Below are 15,090 nucleotides of genomic sequence, written 5' to 3'. Positions count from 1 at the left end.
GTTGCCTCGGCTCCTGTTGGGCTCTGGGCCCCCCCGGGGCTGGCCCTGAGGGTGGGCAAGGGAAACCTTTGCAGGGTGGCTTCCTGCTCCCTCCTTCCCGGGCCGTCCTTCCTCCCGCAGGGCGCGCGTGGCTCCGGGGGCAGCCCTGTTCCGGCACATGAGGCCGCGGAGACCTTTTGTTCCTAAGAGAAACTTGCCTAGATGGGGGCCAAGCGGAGCAGACAGTACCGTGCGTGAGGGTTTTCAGCTGCTGACCTGTGGCCAGTCCGCGTGTGCTCAGGCCGTCCTCACAGATGAGGGAAGAGAACAGAGTCACCTCCTCAAGCTTCCATAACGGGCAAGTGGCCGCAGGGACTCTAGCCCAGGTCAGTCTGGTTCTAGAAACTTGAGGTGAAGGCCCCTCGCCAGGCCCTGCTCTCTGGTGAGGAGGTCCTGCTCCCAAGGAGGGGCGGGGAGGGAGGCAGGGGCGCGGAGCTGTAAACAGGACTGGGACTTCAGGAGAGTCCACACCCCGTGAGCAGCTCGGCCAGCCGGTAAACGCAGTGAGGTAGGGGTGAGAAGACGAGAGCCGGGCGAGCCAGGGAAGGGAGAATTCGTGTCCACCTGGGTCAGCCGCAGCAAATACTCTGCTTTCCCCAAACCTCTGCTCCACTCCTGGGCACCTGGCCGGGGACGACATACTTAGCGCTGAGAGCTCGATGCTCACCCCCAGGTCCTGAAGACACCACCCATTTATCTATAAACAGTCTTTTAATATTTGTATAAATAGACCACAGTATTACCAAAAACTACAAGAACAGAGCATGGAAAACATCTTCAGACCCAGGCACACAGCCTCTCCCGGCCACACGTGACGCTGGCTTCCGGCCTCGCTGTGCCGGGGGCAGTGCAGTGGGCAATGCTTGAGGGAAGGAGCACACCCCTGGGACATTTTGGACTTGAGGGCGCCAAGTGCAGCAGACTCGTGGCTCCCACCTGGCTGTGGACCTCTTGATCTATTATAAAAATAATGCCAGTGGGTGGGCAGCTGGAGTCGGGGCTGCGGACAGGAGGTGCTGCTCTCAGTCCCACGCAGGCCGTCCGGCCGGCCAGCAGCACCCCTGCTGCCCGGGGCCATGCAGGCTGGCGGGGAGGGGGGGGCGGGCCGCTGCCCTATCTTTGCACGTGCCGCACAAAGGCCTGCACTAGCTGGATCAGAGGCTCCTGGCTCTCCGGGCTGGCCTTGGAGAGAGAGGTGGACTTGCCCTGAGGTGAGGGGAGAACGCCCGCAGCAGGGGAGCTGGGCGCCCCCCGGCGGAAGTATCGGGAGAGGCTGGAGAGCAGCGTGCTCTAGGAGAGAAAGGTACTAGATGAGGCCTGGAGCCCTGGGCCCTCGGCCAGCCTTGGGAGGTGGGGGGCCGGGTGGGACCCCACAGGCTCCTCCCCATCAGCTGCCCCCTGCTAGTCCGAGCCCCCTGTCCATACCAACTCCGAGCTGAGCTCCTGCTTCATCCGCTGTTTGTCCCGGGGATGCACAGCTGGGTCCCTAAGGTAGCGCACGGCCTGGGAGATGAGCAGGTAGAAGCAGTTCTCCATGATGAACATCAGCAGGGACCTGCGGAGAGGGCAGGGCGGCTCTGGGGCGGGGAGCCAAGCCGGCCGGCAGGAGGCACAGCGCCAAGCCAACAGGACGGGTGACCCACGGGGGCCTTGAGCCCAGCTCGAATTCTAGAAGGAGGGCTTTTCTTACTTCAGCGTCCTGGTCCCTTCCGCCTGGGTGCTGAGCCCCACAGCCTGGGTGAGGGGCTCCTTTTTCTTATCCAGCTGTGGGAAGAGAAATGGGGTAAAAAATAAGAAGGTAACGGTAGCAGGTGGGACTCCCTGTGAGCCTCCCACCCGCAGGCCGTGCACGGAGCAGCTGTCCGCTACCTCACTCGAGCCTCATGATAACCCTGCCGGGGAGGCTCTCACACACTAATCGGGAAGAGGAACAGATTCGGGAGGGCTGAGAACGTGCTCGGGGCCACAGTTAGGCGGCGGGAGACCAGGAGGAAGACTGGAATGGTGAGGGGCCAGAGTGTGACAGCCCCCAGCTTACCTCTCCAAGCATGTTGAGGGCCACATTCACTGTAGCCAGAAGGGTCCCGAAGGAGGGGGCCACTTCAGAGTCAAAGGTGGGAGTGGTAAAGCTCAGGGCAAAGAGGAAGTTGTATTCAGCAAGGTCCAGGGACTGCAAAGCAAGACAGGAGTGATGGGGAGCCCCAGGAGGGCCCTGGGGCACAGGGGAGCCTGGGCAGCTCACCGCGGGCACTCGGGGCAGCCAGTACTCAGGCGGGCCGGTACCTGATCCAGCAGGATCTGGCAGATGTCTGGGGTGAAGTGGCGCAGGGCCGCCAGGGTCCTGCTGAGGATCTTGAGGAGCCCGTACTGGACAGTGTGTAAGGCTCGCTGCTCCGATGCCTCCGTGTCCGCTGTGGGCTGCTTGGAGGAGGAGCAGGAGGGGGGCGTGGGAGCAGCAGCGGGTAGCCGCTGAACTCGGGGGGCAACAGCGGAGGGGATGCCGTCCCCATTTTTGTTCTGAGGGAGACAAGAAACGGAGGTGGAGTCCCGAGACACCGGGCGGCGGCCCCCCGGCAGCCAGGTGGGGGCGCTCACCTGTAAGCAGTGCTGCAGCATCTTGCGGCTGTGCAGGAGGGACGTGCAGGCCTGGCACAGGTAGCCCAGGCTCACCTGCAGGGGACGTGGGGCCGAGGCGGGGGTGGGGGGGTGGGGAGGCGCTCAGCAGCAGCCCGACCGAGCAGGACCCCCAGAGCTCCCCCCGAGCCCCCTGAGTCCTCCATCGCTGAGCACCCATGGGGCTCACCTCCCATGTTGTCTGGCTGCAGAGGTTACTGCCGCTAAGGGCGCCTGCCTGCGAACTAGGGCAAGAGGGGCCCGGGAGGTTTCCCTGGCACCCAGCTCAAGGCCTAGCACATACGACGGGTCCTAAGTAAAGAAGTGAGATGGGGAGGGGCTCCCAGGTGCCTGTCCGTAGGACATGTGGCTCTTGACCTTGGGGTCATGAGTTCAAGCCCCACGTTGGGTATAGATATTGCTTCAACTTTTTTAAAAAAAGACGATGGGGATCATTTTCCCATTTTATAGACGAAAAAGGCTTAGAGACCCTGAAGTGACCTAACCAAAAAATGAGACACCTATCTGACTCTGGGACCCATTCTTTCCCTACCTCCCTTACCCCCACCCTGCCGGCCCATCCCTAAGGGATGTGAACCAACATCTCCAGCTGAGCCCAAGTTCTTAAGCTACAAGGCTGTCCTTTACTACAGAAAGAAAGCGTCAGCCTCAGAGAAAGCTACACGAGGAAAGCAAAGCCTGTATTCGCTGGGCAAGATGCCCACGTTCCAGGAACAGGCCTGCAGTTCACCAGAAGGGCGCCAGACAGTGCCCACCACCCCACACACAAGCACATCCCCAGATTCCGACCCGAGAAACCCTGTCCAGGGCCCCACCTGGACATCCCGCATCAGCTGAGGCAGGTGGAAGTGCCATTCCTTCATGAAGTTGGAGAGCTGCAGAATGAAGCCCACCGTGTGGTCGGCCTCCTCCAAGCAGGCCAGACTCTGCACGGTCCTCACTGCACTGAGGCACTGGGAGGGAAGACGGGAGGACAGGCTCAATCGGGGACCTGACCCACCTGCTCTTGCCCTTCGGCTGGGAAGACCGCTCCTGAGCCCACAAACGCAGAGGCGATGGCACAATGGGTACCTTGGCTTAGAAGTTTCTGAGTGGTCCAGAATGGCCCGGACCCCCCATTACCCTCAGCCCCCACCCATATGATGTTGGCAGCTCCTCACCTGTAAGGTCCGCTCCTGGTGAACCCCCACGAAGTCCAGGGCCTCGGTCAGGAAGTTGTAGCGCAGAGTTTTGAGAAGCCGCTCCATCAGAGACATGGAGAGGCGGTAGACCCCCGGCCAAGAGGGGGCATCCACGGACTTCCGAGAGGTGCTCGGTGTCTAAGACACAAAGAGCAGACAAGACCAGGACACACACCGATGACTCCAGCTGAGGAGCGCAGCAGGGCCTCCTTACAACACAGCAGCGAAGGCAGCCAGGCTGCTTGGAGGAAAAAAGCCCAGAACGCCCACAGCCACGGCCTGGTGACCAGCAGGGCCTGAGGGGTCCCAGGCCCATGGTTACACGGCAAGAGCACTCAGCGGAGATTTAAGAATCCTGGGTTCTAGACTCAGGTCAGCCACTAACTACCTATGTGAGCTTCTCGTGCTAGGACCTGGGGTGGGGACAGGGAGGAGTCCACACCATCCGGGCATCACATGAGGCTCTGAAGAGCAGTTTCCTGGGTGAGTATGAGATCAAAGACAGGGAGGCTTTTCCGTTGCAGCCACAGTCCGGCGGCAGCCCAGGCCCCCAGCGGGCCCCGGCACTCACCTGCACCGTCCCATTGGAGCTAAGCTGGTACACGCTCAGTAAGGGCAGACAAATGCTCTGGGTGATGCCAGCTCCAGCCACTGCTGTGGCTCCCTGAGAGGAAAAGGATAGGAATGAGCTGGGACCTCCCCAGCGCCATCACTCCTGGGACCTGTCCCCTGCAGCCACCCTGCCCAGGGGCAGCTGGCACTCTCGGGCAGACCAGAGCTTCTGGGACCATCACAGGCAGGGCTGGAAGCCGCGCAGCACAAGCGAGAGGCTCCCCTCTGCCCGCGGGCTCGTGTCCTACCTGCTGAGTGCGAGCCAGCGTGAGGAGCAGGTGCAGCGAGGCCTCAGTGAAATGCAGGTTCTGCTTCATGCGCAGGCTCACCTCCAGAGTGGTCAAGAGGGTGGGCAGGATGGGGAGCCTGCGGGTCACCTGGAGCCACGAGTCACCATCCTCGTCCACCTCACACAGCTCCTTGGCCAGGTGCAGGCCCAGGACACACACCTGCCAGCGCCCAGGGGCGGAGATGGGCAGAGATGGGCAGGAGTGAAGAAAGCAGCGCAGGGGGCGGAGAAGCACAGGCGGCCCTCACACACGACTCCAAGTGAGCCTGACTCGAACGACCTGAGGTCTCTCCTGACCCTCTCAGGGCACACACAACGACTCCGTCCTTGCTAATAAGCCACCTGCCAGCGACAGTTCTCGACTCTTCTCTCTCCAATTACCAAACTTGCCGATTCTCACCTGCTCACTGCACCCGCCTCTGCCCCTCTCACCGCACCACTGCACCCACCTCCCCGGTGGTCCTCCTCCACCCTCCCGGACCCTCCTCAGTGGAATTTTCACACGAGTGGGTCTTTAAGCTTATTTTTCACCATAACGGCCCAGTAATAAATACTTTCTACACCTTGTCCCTGTATACACATGCTGGTGTATTTTCCTCCCCTTCCAACCTGCAAAGCACACTGAACTTTCTTTATGCATTATCCTACTTCACTAAAAAAATACTGGTTGTAACCAAATGAGCTCAGTTTGAGACCCACTACAGTGAATCAGGACGCAGTTTAGAAAATGTTCAATAGCGCATCCAGCGTGACCTTCCCAAAGCCCAGCTCTCCCTTGCTTAACTAGAGTCCTTTCCTCGTTCACTTGGAATCCAGATTAAAGATGCTGCTAAAGGGGCACCTGGGTGGCTCACTGGGTTAAAGCCTCTGCCTTTGGCTCAGGTCATGATCCCAGAGTCCTGGGATCGAGCCCCACATCGGACTCTCTGCTCAGCAGGGAACCTGCTTCCCTTCCTCTCTTTCTGCCTACTCGTGATCTCTCTCTCTCTCTCTCTCTCTGTCAAATAAATAAATAAATAAAAATTAAAAAAAAAAAAAAAAAAAAAGATGCTGCCATCCCGCACCCCCCCACTCCAGCTTCACCCCAGCCTCTCCTCCGGGCACCAGGGGACTCAGACCATGGCTCACCAGCCCTGTTCTCGATCCCAAATCCTCCCTGCTCCCATGCCTGCTTGGCTCTGCCAACGCTTTAAGTCACGGCTGAAAGGACGGTTTCTCGCTGAGTCCCTAGGTTAGGTGAGAACCCCACGGTGTAGGTTCTCCTGGCATTTCTCCCGTGCGGACTTGCCACGATGGAATCCCCACGTCTCCAAGTTGAATCTGCTTTGTCAGTGTCCTCCGCCAGGCTGCGAACTGAACTCCAAGTGCAGTGACTACATGTGTCGCTCACTAACCGCCCCGGGGCCCGGCGCCGAGCAGGCAGTTAGTACTTGCTGGATGCGCGAGGGCAGGACACGCTACTCCCCAGGCGCTCCCTCACCCCATCACGCTGGTCCTTGTGCCGTGGCCGCGAGCAGTCATCAGTCTCCATGCTGTCCTTGTCCTCTGTGGCACCACCTGATGCCAGACTATGGCGGGTCTGGTCGAAGAGCGCAATCACCTCTTCTTGGAGGGTCTCACAGACGTTTAGCACCAGCTGGGAGTACTGGGGGACGTCACTCACTGCAGAGCACAGGCAGGGAGGGACATGGTCATGCTCACCATGTCAACTCTCAGGGAACACCGAATGTTCCCTCCCCAGATGGGCAGAGAGAATGTACAGTGCTGAGAGGAGGGGATCTGCCAGGGCTGGGGGGACAAGATGGGAGAGAAAGAGAATTTTTTTTTCATTTTTTAAAGACTTTATTTATTTATTTGACACAGAGAGATCACAAGCAGGCAGAGCAGCAGGCAGAGAGAGAGGAGGAAGCAGGCTCCCTGCCGAGCAGAGCGCCTGACGCAGGGCTCGATCCCAGGACCCCAAGATCACGACCCGAGGTGAAGGCAGAGGCCCAACCCACTAAGCCACCCAGACACCCCAAGAATTTTTTTTTTCTATAGATTTTGTTTATTTCTAGAGAGATCGTGCACAAGCAGGGGGAACAGCAGAGGGAAAGGAGAAGCAGACCCCCGCTGAGCAGGGAGCCTGATGCAGGACTTGATTCCAGGACCTGAGGAGCATAACCCGAGCCAAAGGCAAACACTTAACTGACTGAGCCACCCAGGGATCCCAAAAAAGAGTTTTCTTGACACGTGTTCCAAGACTGTCAGCTCAAACCACACAGCAGAAACGTCTGGCTCAAAACCGGACGAAGCCCCACCAGGCCGGCTGCCAGTGGAGTAGGAAGACTGCTGTCCCCACTCGCCTGTCCCTCACCTCTCATCTCCTTCATCTGCAACACTGTGATGAATGCTGAGAACACCTTGGCCTTGGTCTTCTCCATGAGCTGTTGGTCTGCCTGTAGCACTCCTTCTAGAATCTCCGTCAAGGGCCCAAGGATTTCATCCACAGACCCTAACTCTCTAGAAACAGTAAGGGGCAGAGAGGGTAGGACAACACACCCCACATGAGACCACAAAATACACCCGCTTCATCTTAGGAGGCCCACCGGGCCCCCTGCCTTGCCCCCGTCTGCTTGCTAGGTCAGTCCCATTCCCGGCGATGGGAAGTGAGCCCATTCCACACCCATGTTCTCCCCCTCGAAAAAGTGAAGGCTCAGCGGAGAGGAGCGGGCAGGGCTCACCTCTTCCACTGCCGGAGGAGGATGAGCAGCAGAGTGCACAGCATGGAGCCTAGGCGGAGGCAGTTCACGGAGGCCGGGACCAGGAGCTGAGGTGGGGGGGACAGCAGATGCGTCAGAGGTTGGGCTTCCTGCAAGTTGACACCTTTTCCCTGGAAGAAATGTGGAATCTCCCAGACACACTTACTAAGGCTTTGGTCCCATCGAGCACGTCAAGAAAGAGCTGGCGGCGTACCGCTGAGTCTGTCAGGTGCATGACCTCTGCCTACAAAGGAACAGGAGAAACAGGGCACTGGGGAAAATATTCCAGACTCTAGGAGCCAGGAAACGTAGGGTCTTCCGTCAGGCAATTAGTCACTGGTAAGTGACAGTCTGCCTAATTAATTGTCTCCCTGCTGTTTGTCTACCCTGAGATGTGGTCAGAACCGGGTCAGGTTCGCCTCCTCCTCCTCCTGACAATGTCTTCTGCTCAGACCCTTTAAAGGCTCCCTTCCCAGTGCTCTGGAAATACAAACAAGGCCAAGAGGCCCCCGGGGTTCTGGTCCAGAGGATTCTGGTAGCACTGTCGCTTGTGCTCGCCCCCTTTCAGCCCCCCTGGCCTCCTCCTTCTGCTTGAACACAGCACACCAGGCTCTTTTCCGCTCAGGCCCCTTGCACATGTGGTACCATCTGCCAAGACTACTCCTCCCCTCGGGCTCTCTGCCTGGAGAGCACCTTTGTACATTCAGGTCTCGGTCTGGACATGGCCTCCTTGGAGAGGGACTCTCTCACAGCTCCTTTCCTACTCCAGTACTCACAACCCTAGCATCCTGATTATCTCCTTCATAGTGTCACAACCTCAACATGGATTTCTTTGGGAATTAGTTTACAATTTGCCTCCTTCGTGGGCCACTCTCCCCTAGATCAAAAACCTTATCTGCCTTATTCACTGCTGTATCCCCTGGTGCCTGACACATGGTGACCATTCCATTAGTATCTGTTAAATGAGTAAGCGATGGTCCATATCCTAGACTGAATCAGACTGTTCTCCTAAGAAGAAAGAGGATGGCAGGGTTTTTGGAGCTACAATTCAAGACCTGTTGCCTATCCCGTACTGTCTGGGGAACACAGGTAAGAAAACTGTCACAACTTCTGGTGGTAATGATGATCGCTGGACTTATTGTGGGAATCCTTTCATGGTGTGTAAAAACACTGAATCATTCTGATGTCCGCTTGAAACTAACAGAAAGGGGCGCCTGGGTGGCTCAGTGGGTTAAAGCCTCTGCTTTCGGCTCAGGTCATGATCCCAGGGTCCTGGGATCGAGCCCCATGTCGGGCTTTCTGCTCAGCGGGGAGCCTGCTTCCCCCTCTCTCTCTCTGCCTGCCTCTCTGCCTGCCTCTCTGCCTACTTGTGATCTCTCTCTGTCAAATAAATAAATAAAATCTTAAAAAAAAAAAAAAAAGAAAAGAAACTAACAGAAAATTATTTGTCACTTACGCTTCAATTAAAAAAAAAAAAAAAAAAAAGAGCCGCTGTTCAGCTAGGGCCTTAAGGCAGGTGACACACAGGCTCCCCACGTGGGAATCGGGCATTCCCCAAAGACCACCTTGCCCTCTGCTGCGTCTACAATCTCCCGGGCTGCAACCACGGTGACAGAGCAATGTCCCCAGGTCGTGGGCAGTCCGGCACAGGGAACAAGTCACTCAGGGAAGATGTAAGGTAAGAGTATGCTTGGAACAAGGGACATGCATCAAGCCCAAATTATTCATGAAGAGTCAGGATATCTACCTGGACTCCCCAGAGAAGAAGAGTTCAACACTAAGTCCCCACTGCACAACACAACCGGGTGAAACCACACACCCGCACATGCACACGCACGCACGCAAAGAAAAAACACAGACTCTTCTCAAAAGCTAACTCTTTCTCTAGAAACCAACTCTCAGTAGACACAGTACATAGACAATGTCTCTGTTCTTTTTCTGAGACCAAGAAATGCAGTTTCTAGAAGCAATGAAAACAAACTGCTTCCTAGAGAGGGTGCTGCGGCAGCTGTCCCAGCTGCCTGCTGACCAGTCCACGAATATTTACCCAGCTCGGGGCACGCACCCGAACAGGTGACGCGACACGTGCAGGAGAAGCAAATGGAGGAAGGGAGCCCCTGAGACCCATCCAGGGCCTCAACGGCAGCTCCCGGAGGCTTTTATGAATGTCGCAAGAGATTTTAAAACACTTCTCTTTTTCTTCCAGGTCCCTAGTTGGCTCCAACACCCTGAAGAGCCCACAGAAGGTCCGGTCTGCGGGCCCACAACTGTTATGCTTTAGCTCTCAGGGAAGATCCCTGGTTCATCCTTCATCCCCAGGGGCTGCCTCTGTTAGGCATCCTGGCACACGGTTGCTAGGATACCCAGGCGGAAACCACTCCGAGAGGCTCTTACGTGACTGGTGGCGATGATGAGCAGCATCCTCCAGGCGGAGACCAGCATCTGATACTCCACCAGGGAGGTGCAGCTGCTGCCCTCCGTGTCGGCTGTGTGAGCCGCCAGTGACTTGACGTATCCCGACCAGTAGGCAAAGCGCTTCTCGCTGGAAAATTTCTTAAGCGTATCTTTTAATGACTGATCTAATGAGCCCCTAGATGTTAAGAAAAAACAAGACCTACAGTTAGGTTTTGAAAGCAGACGGAAATGTGATGGGCACAGACCCTTGTCGAGGCAGAGAAAGCGACCTCACTTGGGCTTAAAGGCAGACGGCTCCGGTCACCTCCACTGTGTGGGGCTCCTACTTCGTGCTCAACATAATGGGTTAGGTTGAGGCCTTTTCCAGGATTCCTCCTCCATAAAATCCCAGGCACATGGAGTTTGCTTCTCAATAACTCTCTCTGATAATCATAAATGCCATCAATGGACTGGCCAGGGGCACAACTCAGCGGCCCTCCATCAATGGCTCCAAACCAGCTCTCTCCTCTGCCTTGGCTCAAAGAGCCATGCCCCCCATGGCAAGCCACTGCACAACCCCTCACCCAAACCTTAAATTAAAATCTTGAAAGGGGAAAGGACTCACTTAACTACATAGTATATCTCCAAGCAAATTATCTTCATGATGAGGGCACAGGTTTCCAGGACGCTGGGCTGTGGAGCGAAGAGCAGATTAGACACCAACCATGAGGAGAACCTCTGCCCTGGTGTCCCCTTCGATGGAAAAGAAGAGGGACCTGACACTTGGGAAACAAGGAAGCCCAATCTCTATCAGATGCGAACGGGCACCCACGATGGCAGGTCTGCAGGGTCTCCGAGCAAGTGGAGAAGACCACGGACGGAGCCACCACCACAGGGCCGCGCATGCCACGTTCCTTCCCAGCAGACGGCAAAGGGAGAGGAAGCAAGCATGCCTCTTAGAAAGCAGCTTCCAGTGAAGAAAACACTCTCGTTGCTTACTGAGGGGATGTATCATTTCCTATACCTCAGTCTCACCACCCAGCCTGTCCTCCCAGGGACTCTCCACCCCGTCCCACCCTTCACCCTGGCTTACCTCAGAGGTTTCTGAGGGAGGAGAAAGTGTTCCAAATAGTGGACTGGTTAAATTCTCCCAAAATTTGGGTCTGAAAAGGAAATACATTTGAAAATCATACTTTCTCTGACGCAAGCCTTCCTGAAGTTCTGTCCCCCTGCCCCAGCTGGTTACTTGTCCATACTGTACCCTGTACCCATCTCAATCCTAACATGTGTTTCATGGGTCAGCTGTTCTACATAAATGTAACAGGTTCCAAAGATAAAAATTATGTTTTCCTGTTAAAAACACAATTGTATGTATATTCTAGAGTTGACCAATGAAAATTCTCATGGGGCGCCTGGGTGGCTCAGTCGCTAAGCATCTGCCTTCAGCTCAGGTCATGATCCAAGCGTCCTGGGATCGAGCCCCGCATCAGGCTCCCTGCTCAGTGGGAAGCCTGCTTCTCCTTCTCCCACTCCCCTGCTTGTGTTCCCTCTCTTGCTGTCTCTCTCTCTGTCAAATAAATAAATAAATAAAACCTTTAAAATAAATACATACATACATAAAAGTAAATAAAAACTCTCATGATTTGTGCCACCATACATTTTCCACAGCCCCACAGAGAGTGCGGAGGGAATAAGGACGTGGACTCCTGTGGTCAGCCTTCTGAACGTCCCTTCCCTTTCTGCAAACAGGGTCCTGGAGAACAGGGGTTTCATTTAGTTCAAGGGCTCAAGCAAGCCACTCTCGTATCTGAAGCTACTGGTATCAAGAACAAGGGATTGTGACGGGGTTAGCAAAAGGGAAGAACATACAAGGCAGGAAAAGGAAGGTGGCCTAAGACAACTGCATCTCTGCCTTCGGGTGAACAGGACACCTGCCGGCAGCGGCAGCGGCAACGGCAGAGAACGGCTCCGAGTCAGGCTCCCGCACACCGAACCAGGCTCTGAGCACAGATTATGCGTCTGCCAAGTGAGCTGTCACAACAAACCTCGAAAGTATAAACTATTGTTATTCCCATTTTGCAGACACAAGCCTTGGAAGGCAATCCCTCCCAGAGTCAGACTCACTTGGTTCTGAGGACCAGCATGGCACTGTCCCGCCGGTCCTGCCACAGGGCGTGCAGAAAGGCAATGGCTGCCCGATGCAGCAGGGGCGGACACCAGTAGCGGTCCTGCTGCTGGGAATCAATCAGCTCCAGCACCGCGTGGAGGCAGCTCCACACGCCAAGGCTGAATTCCTGCAAGAGGGCCAAGCCACAGTTCAATCCCTCAGCCGCCACCCACCAGCGTACCCACCCCCTCCCCCAGCTTCACCCCAGGCACCGGCTCACCTTGGAGCCATCACTGCCATCCTTCACCTCCAGGTTCAGAAACAGTTCAATAAGGCCTGGCTGAGTCTCTACCGCAACCGTGAGGAACTCCAGAATCATGACTTTGATGCGCATGTCCTCAATCTTGCTCTGCAGCCGGGTCAGGAAGGCATCTCGAATGGCAGCTGCATCGTTGCCCAGGCAGGCGTATACAGACATCGGGGCCACCTGGCAGACACCGAACACACAAACGTAGGGCTCTACATTCAGAAAAACCTCCACAAGCTCCTGCAGAACATACTGGAGAACTTGTAGAAAATGTGTGGAAAGGGAAACATCCAGATGTATAGCTCTGGGTTAGAAGGGACGTTGTGTCAAACTACAGTACAAAAGGCCCACCAGTTCATGGAAGAAAAAGTAGTCAACATAAAAACATGCACGACCTCTTTCGTGGTTAAAAATATGCAAGGTAAAAAAATGAGATGATACCGATTTGCCTATTCAATTAGCAAAGATTTGAAAAAACTCATGGGGCCATTGTGGCAGGGATACAGGACTTGGCGTTAGCACAAACTGTTGGAGCGCCAGGCCGGCTCAGCAGGTGGAGCGTGAGACTCCTGCTCTTGGAGCAGTGGGTTCAAGCCCCATGATGGGTGTGGAGATTGTTTAAGGAAAAAAAAAAAAAAAGCATAAATTGTTACTATCCTTTTGGAGGATAATTCAGAAATACCTAAAAGAGTTTAAATGTTCACTAATACCTAATTTTTAGGAACTGAAAACAGAAGTTAATGGAACTCTAGGGATAAAAGTCCTGCAGCACTACCTGTAATAGCGAAAGACAAAAAAACAGCCCATATCAATTAGGGCGCGTCCGCTCTGGGGCGCGCCGTGCAAGCGTCAGAGACAATGAAGCAGCCCAAATGTGTTCGCAATGAAAGACTGCAAGATCTGGTGTTCCATGAAGAAAGCTAGGCATAAAATAGCATGAACGGGGCCCTTCTACTTTTGTAAAGAATAAAAGAACACACCAAACATCCTTTAAGCACAGACAAAAAGAACTCTGCCAGGGTGGCTTAGTCCGTTGAGCAACTTGACTCTTGGATTCGGCTCAGGTCATGATACCAGGGTTGTGAGACTGAACCCCGCACTGGGGTCCCCGCTGGGCATGAAACCTGCTTAAGATTCTCTCTCTTAATTTTAGACCTTAATTTTCTATGTCACATTTATAGGTAAGGTTTCAATATTTTAAAATAAGTCTTTTGTAATCAGGAAAAAAATACCATCATAAAACAACATTTATGTGTGGTGTGTATGGCAACATAATTTGTGTGTTGCATGTATGACGCGTCACTTTAAAAGTCAGAGAAGTCTTGGGGCGCCTGGGTGGCTCAGTTGGTTGAGTGCCCTGCTCCTGATTTCAGTTCAGGTCATGATCTCAGGGGCAGGGGATCGAGCCCCTCATCGGGCTCCATGCTGGGCATGGAGTCGGTTTGGGATTTTCCCTCTCCCTCTGCACATCAGGTTCCCCACCCCCAGCTCATGCACACATGTGTGACCTCACTCTCTCAAATAGATAAACAAACAAAATCTTTCAAAGTCAGAAAAGTCCAAGTTAGGTGTTTCCCTTGAAAGAAGACAGGAGCAGTCTCAAGCACCAAGTGAGCTTTCTGGGGCTTTAGCTGATTGAGTGGGAACCTACTGTGGCCAGACGTTTCAGCAGCTGGATGGCCAGGCGTGGCAAAGCAGGGTCGTGTTTGTGGTAGATGTATTTGGCAAGAACAGCAATGAGGTTGTTCCCATGGGCACCTGAAGCAGCACAGGAAATAGGTTAGACAGCAGGTGTGCCCTAAGAGAGGCTGTTGGCCACAAAGGTTCACACACAAGGGAGTTTACTGGCCTCAAGTCCTGGGAAGGCCAGAGAAAATCCAGGGGACCATCCGTTCTTTTTTTTTTAGTAGCCAAGGGGATACCCAGGATTTGGAGGTCAATACCCCAATCCAATTCGTTAAGAACAGAGAGAGAGACATTTTGAAAAAAAACAGGTAGTCCCTTACCAGGTTAGAAAAAGATATCACACTGAAAAACTACACTGAAATGCAGATATTATCAAATCCCAAAATGATACAAGTAGAATACATCTTAGACATTACCTAACCACCTACTTAAAAATGAGGAAACAGGGTCCCAAAGGGATTAAATGAATAGTGTAAGGCCAAAGAGTCAAACAGTCAATATTTACCAGGTACTACCAACTTCTCTCCATGATTGACAAGTAGTAATCTTACCTCCACTGTAATCTTATAACGTAGGCACTACTATTATCCTCGTTTTATAGACGAGAGAGCTGAGGCAGAGCTGCTTAATAATGAGCCAAGGTAACACGGCTGATTAGAGCCAAAATCTGAAGTCAGGCAGCCTGACTGTGAACATGGGTCCTTAACTATTATTCTGTCATCAACAGGACGCAGAAGCGAAGGACGTTCCAGCCCTCTTGTTTCTAAGTCCAGGATGGGAGCTGGTGATCATTCCCAAATTCCCTCCAGGAATTAGTGAGAAAATACTGCTGGTCTCCAACACCACAGCCTGAAGTATGCCCTTGTGGGCAGAAGCCCTGCTGGTCAGAAGAGCCATACATACCATGCTGTGTGAGAGCCTGCTCCAGGGGGGACACCACATTAGAAGGCGGTTTCAGCCGAATAACATTGTTGGTGACGGAGAATGCCAGTTTCACTGTCTTGATCAGCAGCTGGCCCTGCCCCTGGCCCTCTGCCCCATCGCTAGGGTGCCAAATGGAAACCAAAGTTGATTCAGACAACATGACTTCATTCACAACA

The 15,090-nt window shown here is 54.4% G+C and overlaps 1 protein-coding gene and 1 long non-coding RNA gene across 2 annotated transcripts in view; one reads left to right on the top strand and one right to left on the bottom strand.

Moving 5' to 3' along the window:
- Positions 1-731: 731 nt before the first annotated feature.
- Positions 732-15,090, bottom strand: part of NUP188 (nucleoporin 188) — a 49,951-nt gene continuing 35,592 nt past the window's right edge. Inside the window, exons 24-44 of the mRNA XM_047699183.1 lie at positions 14,894-15,033; positions 13,956-14,062; positions 12,278-12,484; positions 12,015-12,184; positions 10,984-11,053; positions 10,516-10,583; positions 9,891-10,086; positions 7,663-7,740; positions 7,479-7,564; positions 7,112-7,257; positions 6,236-6,417; positions 4,715-4,915; positions 4,426-4,518; positions 3,834-3,992; positions 3,489-3,626; positions 2,635-2,709; positions 2,323-2,556; positions 2,078-2,209; positions 1,730-1,803; positions 1,465-1,594; positions 732-1,329 (exon numbers count right to left, since the gene is read on the bottom strand). Coding sequence (XP_047555139.1) covers positions 1,153-1,329; positions 1,465-1,594; positions 1,730-1,803; positions 2,078-2,209; positions 2,323-2,556; positions 2,635-2,709; positions 3,489-3,626; positions 3,834-3,992; positions 4,426-4,518; positions 4,715-4,915; positions 6,236-6,417; positions 7,112-7,257; positions 7,479-7,564; positions 7,663-7,740; positions 9,891-10,086; positions 10,516-10,583; positions 10,984-11,053; positions 12,015-12,184; positions 12,278-12,484; positions 13,956-14,062; positions 14,894-15,033 — 2,863 coding nt within the window. The 3' untranslated portion in view covers positions 732-1,152. The remainder of the gene's footprint in view (positions 1,330-1,464; positions 1,595-1,729; positions 1,804-2,077; positions 2,210-2,322; positions 2,557-2,634; positions 2,710-3,488; positions 3,627-3,833; positions 3,993-4,425; positions 4,519-4,714; positions 4,916-6,235; positions 6,418-7,111; positions 7,258-7,478; positions 7,565-7,662; positions 7,741-9,890; positions 10,087-10,515; positions 10,584-10,983; positions 11,054-12,014; positions 12,185-12,277; positions 12,485-13,955; positions 14,063-14,893; positions 15,034-15,090) is intronic.
- LOC125083171 (uncharacterized) lies at positions 3,960-5,320 on the top strand. Its single transcript, XR_007122195.1, has 2 exons — positions 3,960-4,337; positions 4,590-5,320. It is a non-coding gene; the product is annotated as an uncharacterized LOC125083171 (long non-coding RNA).

This window comes from Lutra lutra, chromosome 13 (assembly GCF_902655055.1).
Source record: "Lutra lutra chromosome 13, mLutLut1.2, whole genome shotgun sequence".
NCBI classification, from domain to species: domain Eukaryota; kingdom Metazoa; phylum Chordata; class Mammalia; order Carnivora; family Mustelidae; genus Lutra; species Lutra lutra.
The sequence above is the reverse complement of the archived record's forward strand: the minus strand, read 5'-3'. Positions and strand labels throughout refer to the sequence as shown.